General features: G+C 36.9%; 1 protein-coding gene across 5 annotated transcripts in view; it reads left to right on the forward strand.

Moving 5' to 3' along the window:
• LOC121904857 (perforin-1-like) overlaps nt 1–6964 on the forward strand; it is a 33160-nt gene extending 26196 nt beyond the window's left edge. The window contains exons 1-11 of one of the 5 annotated variants that reach the window (XM_042422654.1): nt 92–649; nt 791–891; nt 1767–2055; nt 2172–2251; nt 2879–2924; nt 4011–4147; nt 4245–4383; nt 4492–4572; nt 4681–5174; nt 5284–5377; nt 6284–6964. In XM_042422654.1, the coding sequence (XP_042278588.1) occupies nt 1786–2055; nt 2172–2251; nt 2879–2924; nt 4011–4147; nt 4245–4383; nt 4492–4572; nt 4681–5174; nt 5284–5377; nt 6284–6496 (1554 nt within the window). In that variant the 5' untranslated portion in view covers nt 92–649; nt 791–891; nt 1767–1785 and the 3' untranslated portion in view covers nt 6497–6964. Of the gene's footprint in view, nt 1–91; nt 892–1626; nt 2056–2171; nt 2252–2878; nt 2925–4010; nt 4148–4244; nt 4384–4491; nt 4573–4680; nt 5175–5283; nt 5378–6283 lie in introns of those variants that run through there. The other 4 variants (XM_042422663.1, XM_042422644.1, XM_042422635.1 and 1 more) reach the window with 4 other exon arrangements.
• Nucleotides 6965–8586: the final 1622 nt, after the last annotated feature.

Raw genomic sequence — 8586 nt, forward strand, 5'->3', positions numbered from 1 at the left:
ACTGACCATTAGAAGATCCCTTCATAATGCACTTTCAATGTAAGTGATGGGAGCCAAATCCACAAGCCTTCTTCTGTGCAAAAATGGATTTAAAAGTTTATTTGAAGCTAATATGAAGCTTCAGTCGTCAGATCAATCAAATCGAATAGATATCTTTCAACGTTATGGTCTGTTATCTACGTTTATGCTAAAAGATTTTTCCAATAAAAATCTGGAATGAGTTATGAATATGTCATATTTTTATAACTTGAGATTCAAATGCATTTCAAAACTTGAAGACAATACGATTTATAATTTTGGAGGTAAAAAAAATTGAAATAGTCGGTAGCACCTAAGCTTTGGAATAGTCTCCCAATAAGTCTGAGGTCTCTGGACTCTGTGGACTCTGTTCAGACAGGCATTTAGGTAGCATGTGGTATTTTATGGTTTAACTTGTGTTTTATGTCTGTTCTATCTTTTGTTTATCTTTGTTTTATTTATTTGACTGTGAAGCCCTTTGTGACAGGTGTCTGTGAAAGGTGTTATATAAATGAACTTTACTGACTTATTTAATTACTTGATTTCAATGATGAAAAATGTCATCACTCAAGCTTGTCAAGTTCAAAGGATTATAGGAAAGCAGGATTTTTGCAGCCCATTTCTTCAAAATGTAAGATGTGGTTTGACCTGTTGTCTAACTTGTTTTGTTGTACTCTTGCCATGCGCAGTATCAAGAACTACTCCCTGTTTGATAATAATAACACACGCTATTTCCTTAACATGACCTGTATAAAAGTGCTCTTACCTGCAGACTTGACAGTGTCACTGCATCCTCAGCTGACACACTCCTCATCTCCATCCTACTTGAGGGATTCACACCGTATTTGAGAAACCCAGCTGAGGCCTGAACAGGTAATCTTGTTTTTAATGAATGATGTAGATAATAAAAATTTAAAGGATCTTTTTACCCAAATTACACAAAAAATATGTTTTTGTTCGTTTGTTTTGTTTTGTTTTTAGACTTAATTGCAAGAATGCACAAAGTAGATTTACATTTGCTTATATAGTTTATGAAAATATTCATACTTCTAGCATTCTTACCGTAAGAAAACAAAGTTTACAGCTTAATTATTCTATTATTTACTTTTTTAAATGAGGTGACCATTTACAGTATTTTTATTATTATATATTTATTATTATTATTACTGATTCTTTTATGTTACTTTGAGTTACATGTACTATGCAACTGATGATTAATAGCTGTGGCTGCATTATCATCATTCCTTAGCATTCCTACTAAATGTGCACTTCTTGTTTTGACTTAACATCATGTTCATTAACCCTCACTTTCAGCCAAAATATCATACTGCACATTGCTTGCTGTATCTCACCATATTATTACTCTGCTTACCATATCATACCATATAGATTAAAATGCCTTTTTTTAAAAGTCTTTAAAAAAAATGCAGATGAATAGAGAGGGTTAGACAAATTACAGACTTCTAGAGCATAACAGTGAAAGAAAAAGGCAGAGAAAATGATATAATAAATATATATAAAAATATATAAACATCCAACACTTCAGCTTATCATTTGTATTTTTAAATACTATTAAACTGTGAACTGAAAGTTTTATCCCCATACAGGATGATGAAAGTTCAAATAATCACAAAGCCGTTTGCAGTTTTTGTAAACTTCATTAGCTTCATTGACAGTTACATTACAGCTGAAATGATACTCAATGATTTCCTTTTCTACTCTCTCTGTTTTTCCCTGAACTATTTCAGTGTCTCCTTGACTCCAACCATGCTCTCCTTTTCAACACTACCTCCTCTCTGCCTGAGCCTCCTCCTCTTTCTCTTGTATCCCTCCTCTGTCCTCTCCTGTCAGACTGGGACCCGCAGCCAGTGTATGTCCGCTCCCTTTGTGCCAGGCCACAACCTGGTGGGAGAGGGCTTTGATGTGGTCACCCTGCAGCGAAAAGGAGCCTACATGGTTGATGTGAAGACCTACCTCTCTCCAAATGGAACTTGTACTCTCTGCTCCAACCCCCTTCAAGGCAACAAGCTGCAGAAAGTAATTTAAATCAGAAAAGCAGAAACACAGACTCACATATTCGACAGCAACTTTAACACTTTGGCACACACATATTGTTAACATGGTAACTGAAGTGTTCTCACTTTCATTTTCAGCTGCCAGTCTCTGCAGTGGACTGGCGCCCATTCAGCCGCTGCAATTTTCATCTGTATGGAAGTGAACACACCTCCATCAGGTATTCTGTGATATAGAATCATAATCACTGATAGTGTTGTAGTCCAGTATCTCAAGACGGATCAGTCAATACTTCCTAACATCCACTGGTTTTTAGAAAATTTAAAAAGCAAGATAACTGAGCTTTGAAATAATTGGTCAAAAATGTTTAAATCTGATTTGAGAGTTAATTTAACATCTGGCATCCAAATTCTTAATGTTAGCAGCTATGGGACAAATTATCTTTATGCTGTCGTGACAACTCAACTCAAAATCATTTAGTTCCAAACGTCAGCTCCCTGGTCATTGTTTATATCTCAGGCTCTGATTTTACATCACAACATCAAATGTTTTCTGTGTCAGCTCTAGGAAAGAGTGGTGAAAACTCACAGACACTGACTGAAATTTACTAACACATATAAAATCTTAAAAATGAGTGTCATTCTCCTTTCATTCACATTTATAATTCTGAGAATTATGCACAGACTCACACAGCCGGTCTCTTTCTAATCTTTAATTGGCTCCATTAATTAAATTGATTGATGTGAAGTATTTAATAACTTCCTTTTGTGTTGTCTGTTGAAAAATACAGTTAAATGTTTTGCAGAAATTAAACCGTTTTCATGGTGCGTATTTTATGTGTCCACAGCTCACTGCTTAAAACATACACCAACCAGGACAGCGTGGACTGGAAGGTAGGAAACATTTCAAGGCTACTGTTGAGAGAAATGCACTGTACTATTATTAATTATATACAGTATGTATATATATTTTTAGCCTGACTTATAGTAAGATTTATGCACTTTTGATGAACTTAACTTCTTAATGCTTAGCATACAGGATTTGCATAGTACCTCCCATATTTTATATGAAAAGTATATTGGTTCTTTGGTTCTCTAAACCTTTGCTGTCAACCTGTATACAATTTGGGGAAATGAAATTTCTTTTGTGCTGCTCAATGCACCAAAAACCTAAATCTAAACGAGACTAATACTCTACAGTCAAATGCAAACTTATGCATGCTAACATGCTAACAAAGACAATGTTAATATGGTTATGTCACACAAGTATAATATTTACCATGATCACCATATTTGTTTAGCACGTTAGCATGCAAACATTTGCTAATTAGCATTAGTACAAAGTACATCTGAAGCTGCTGGACATGTCAATAGTATTACAGGTGTTTGATGAACCAAAATATTGGAAAAATGCAAATATTGACATGATGCTGCTATAAAATAAATGGATCACCAAAGTGATTATAGTTCATCGTGAACATGAACATCTTTATCAAATTTCATGGTGATCCATCCAAACATTGTCAAGACATTTCACTGAAACCACAAATGTCAACATCATGGTGGCATAAGAGGAAAAGTCAGGGGATCATCAAAGTCGTTAGGATTCATCCTATGAGATGAAACCATGAATGTCTTTGCCAAACTTTATGGTCAACCATCCAATAGTTATTAGATATTTATGTCTGGACCAAAGTGAAGGACTGACCAACTGACTGGCTTTGCCATCACTGGAGCCACATTGCTAGTGTGGCTAAAAACTCAACAGCATAGTACCCAGTGGAAAATGTTTACAGTGAGATCTGGTAATTATAAGACAAAGACATTGTTTTGGGAAAGGCATGTTACTGTGGACTTTTTAAAAAGAAATCTTTTATTGTTTTGAGAACTTCTAAAAATAAGCGTTTCTGTGATTTGGCTGAATTGCATCATGGTTACTACAATGGAGCAAAGAGCAGCTCATGGTCTCTTTTCTATCAGTCTGGACTAGATTTGACGAAGTATGTCAGCCTGGAGGTGGGGGGAACACGTTCCACTGCGTATAACTTTGCTACAGCCAGGAGCAAAGAGGACCGCTACAGCTTCAGCATACACAGGACCACATGTAGCCATTACAGGTAATGTATGAAGACCCCTGCATCCCCACAGAATGTCAGATTTTTCAGCTATGTTTGCACACACAGGTAATTTACTATGCTGTCTTCTTGTATTTAGTTACCGTGTGTCAAGCAGACCACCCCTCAGCTCCGAGTTCCGCAATGATTTGGCAAGACTGCCCAATTACTACAGCTCCTCAACCAGGGCCCAGTACAGTCGTCTCATAGGGATCTATGGAACACATTATATCCGCCGGGTTAAAACATACACACCACTTATTTCACAGGAATAAATGACAAAATATTCTATATAAAATGATACAATATTTTTTGTCTCAACAGCATTCTATTGTATGTAATTTCAGGTTTATCTTGGGGGGAGATTCAGGCGAGTCACAGCTACACGTACCTGTTTGTCCAGACTGAATGGCCTCTCCTCAAAACAGGTATGTGTATCACTCATCTATTGAAGGCAGTAAACGTACATACACTACCAAAAATACCAAATACCAAAATACCTAAAATAATATCTTACATCCCCTCCTGTCATATAGGCGCACAACTGCTTATCAGCAGGTCTCAATGTAGGCCTTGGGATCAAACTGCCTGTTAACCTGAGGTCCTGCAACACAATCCTACAGAACCAGGATGTCTCCACCTCATACAGTTCTGGTCTCCACCAACATTACACAGAGGTGTTGGGAGGCACCGGTTGGGTGGGTGAGTTTTCTCTCAGCCGTAACGACTCCCTGGGCTACAAAAATTGGCTGAAAACCCTCAAAGACCGCCCTGATGTTGTCCGGTATTCCCTAAGACCAATGTATGAGTTGGTGCCAAACGGGACAAAAAGGAATGGACTGAAGGCTGCCACAGAGCAGTACTTAGAAGACAACGCAGTGCCTAACTCACCCAAAGAACCATATTGTGGGTGGCGCATTCCCAACCTGGCTCCCGACTGCTGTCCTCAACAGGCCTGGAAAGGAACACTGGCGGTGACCATCGTCCGAGCCTGGGGTCTGAAAGGAGATTATTGGGGCCAGACTGAGGGGTGCGTAGAGAACAAGACAATATCCAGAAGGAAGGCACAATAAACATGACGCATCAAACACAAATACTGATACAGTTGTTTGCTTTTCTATGTTTTTTCCAATTTGCAGGTATGCCACAATGCAGTACGGCTCCATCTACCACAAAACCCATGTGATCAGGTCAAACTACCCTCGCTGGAATGAGCGATATGATCTGGGCAAGGTCAATACTAATCTTCTCTTTACAGTTAGTTAAAAAGTCCACATCTTAGAGAAAAAGATATCACTTCAATCCCAAAAACAGCTGATGTCCGAAGTAATTTTTAAAGGAATAGTTTGGCATTGTGGGAAATATGCTTATTTGCTTTCTTGTTGAGAGTTAGTTGAGAAAATTGATACCACTCTCATGGCTGTACAATAAACATCTAGCCTGACTCTGTCCTTAGTTCGACATTTCCAAAATGTACTTTTAATATTACTATTACTTGCTATTTTGCAGGGAGTTACATAAAGATTTGGACTGTTCACTTTTTCTTTAAGCAGTCCATTGATGCTACCGTTTCTTCCATTCTGTGTAATTTAGTAGTCAAAAACAGGTTTTGAAATGAGCTTTACAAGAATACTAACAATAAAGACTGTGCTCCACAGAGTTGAATTACATTATACTTGTTTTTTTCTGAAATACAGTACTTAAAGTATGTAATATGTAATATTACCTTTGTGATATATGTGGGAAAAACACAAAAAAACTTTAGGCAAAACAAAAGCCATATCAAAATCTAAAGTCTAAACAATTAATGTGGCTGCTTCTCCTTTTTGTCATCCATCAACTACTTTTTATATTCTGGCTTATGAAACTTTAGATGTCTGCTGTGGTTTGATGTGATTAGCTGTGAAAACTAATCAACCAAGTGGACAAGCAGAACTAAAGAAATACCTTTATGAATACACCAAACATATAACACTCATTTTTGGCATAATTTAAAAAAGGCAACCATCAACAAGCATTTTGTTAGTACAAAGTTGACCAAACAGACCGTGTGATGTATCAAACTCAACAATTCAGTGGTATGTAATATTTTTGAATATTATTTAATTATATTACTTTTACTATCTTTTTTTTATAAAGGTGGACACACACTTGCAACTGAAGATCAAGGTCTGGGATGAGGACTGGTACTGGGACGACCTCCTGGGATCATGTGAGAGGGAGCTGAGCCAGGGGACACACAGATTCACCTGCTCAGCCAGTAGAGGTGGCGTCGAGATCCGGTACACTCTGACCTGCAACCGTCACCTGACCGGAAACAGGTGTAACCAGTACAAACCAATTCCATTGTGAGAAATGCATTGGGTGGCATATTCTATGCAAATCTTGCTGGTTTTTCTTTAATCAAGTGTGATATCAGATATTTACATTACTTTCTTTAAATGCAATAAATTAGACGGGTCTACGGTATTCTCATTCACAGGTTATAAGTAAACTATTCAGTTTCTATTTTACATTAGAGGTATAAGTGCATTTACATGTACATTAGAAGTGTTTGGCTTATAAATGGATAATTAGCATTGTATGTGTTACTCAATTGAATGTATGAAACCATTAAAAAAACTTTGGGAGGGATAATATTCCTTAGTAGTTTTAAATTTTGGTGCTGGGGTCACATTTAAATCACAGACTGTGCATTCGTTATATACAGTCAGTAACTGTTGATTATTTTCTGAATTCATGTGTCAAAATTGTTGTGAGTACCATTAGAGATACATGTTTGTATGACTTTCTCATGCTAATAAAGGCTGTCAAATCATGTAAACTGTTTCTTTAAAGCGCCACTAATCAACACTGGTGTCACTTTATAATAAGGGTTCAAAACACATGCCTCAGCAATGCATAACTATGACTTAATGCATGAAAAAAAGCAGGATGTGACATGAATTTAAGTTGCTCACCATTAATAAATGAACAAGCCACTATGAGTTAATGTGATTAGATAACACTTACATCATGTTAAATAATATTATTTCATACATAAAATTATATGGCACCAAATTAGCTGGCATCCAATTATAGAAAATGGCATTTTATGATGAGCTTCTGTTAAAGCACAACAGCTGTGAAGATATAGTGAAACATTTAGCAATTTGAGAGAAAGATTAGATACCTTGGGAGTTGTTGGACCAAAAACAGAACTAAAGAGAGAGTGAATGTTGGACTTATATTTTCCAGGTGGCCAGAAACACGACAAATAAATGGCAACGTTGCTCTGTACCTGCTGGATGTTTAAATTAACTCTTTGCTAACAAGTTCACAGATAAAACTTCAACGGAACAGTTCAACATTTTGGAAAAAAATGCTTATTTGTTTTGCGGCAGAGACTTAGATAAGAAATCAATACCACTCTCATGTCTGTGCATTAAATAAAGCAGGCAGCCATTTAGCTTAGCATAGCTTAGAACCAAGTGGAAATAGGGGGGAACTAGCCTGGCTTTGTCTGAAGATAACAAAATCCGGCTACCAGCACTTCAAAAGCTCACTAATTAATATTTTTATCTCAATTGTTTAATCTATTCAATCACTGATGTATAAAAATGAGAATGTGATGTTTAATGGGGAATTAAGTGTCTCACTACTTGCCTAGCAACTGCGCAACTTACGGTTACTTTCTTCTAACAGTTTTTGTGCTAAGCTAGGCTAACCAGCTGCTGGCTGTAGCTTTATATTTTACATAAAGGTTCTCATTAACGCTCCACCAGAAAGCGAATAAAAATAAGATTTTCCAGAATGTCTAACTGTTCCTTTAAACAGTGATAATGCTGTGTTTACATCTTGTTTCTTCTGTCTCCTTGGGGCCATAAAATCAGTTATTGCAGGTTTAAATAGCCAGCTGAGCTCATACTATGTTGTTTCTTCACAGCTACTGGATAACTAACATTAACTTTAAAGGACAGGTTCACAATTTTTCAAGTCTTAAAACAATAGTCAGGAGCCCAAATGAACACTGAAACAGGTTTTTCTTGCCATAATCATTCCAACTATTCATGACTGCTAAAAGATCCCCTTCAAATGTGTTTTCAATGTAAGTGATGGAGACCAAAATCCACAGTGCATCCACACAGTCATTTTCTGCAAAAAGGCATTCAGAAGTTTACCTGAAGCTTATATGAGGCCTCAGCAGTCTGAGTCATATCAAGTGGATATCTGCCACATTTAGTCTTAGCATCAGATTCCCTCTTTGTGTTTCCTAGGACAGTGTTTCCCTTTTGAGCTGCAGTGGAAGTATAGTAACAAAAAGAGGGACTTTGGTAATAAAAAGACTGTAAAGTTGAAAGATATCTACTTGATTTGACTCATTTGGACGACTGAAGCTTCATATTAGCTTCAGATAAACTTTTAAATTTTTGCACAGAGGGAGGACTGTGGATTGCCCACAT

Source organism: Thunnus maccoyii, chromosome 2, assembly GCF_910596095.1.
Source record: "Thunnus maccoyii chromosome 2, fThuMac1.1, whole genome shotgun sequence".
NCBI classification, from domain to species: Eukaryota; Metazoa; Chordata; class Actinopteri; order Scombriformes; family Scombridae; genus Thunnus; species Thunnus maccoyii.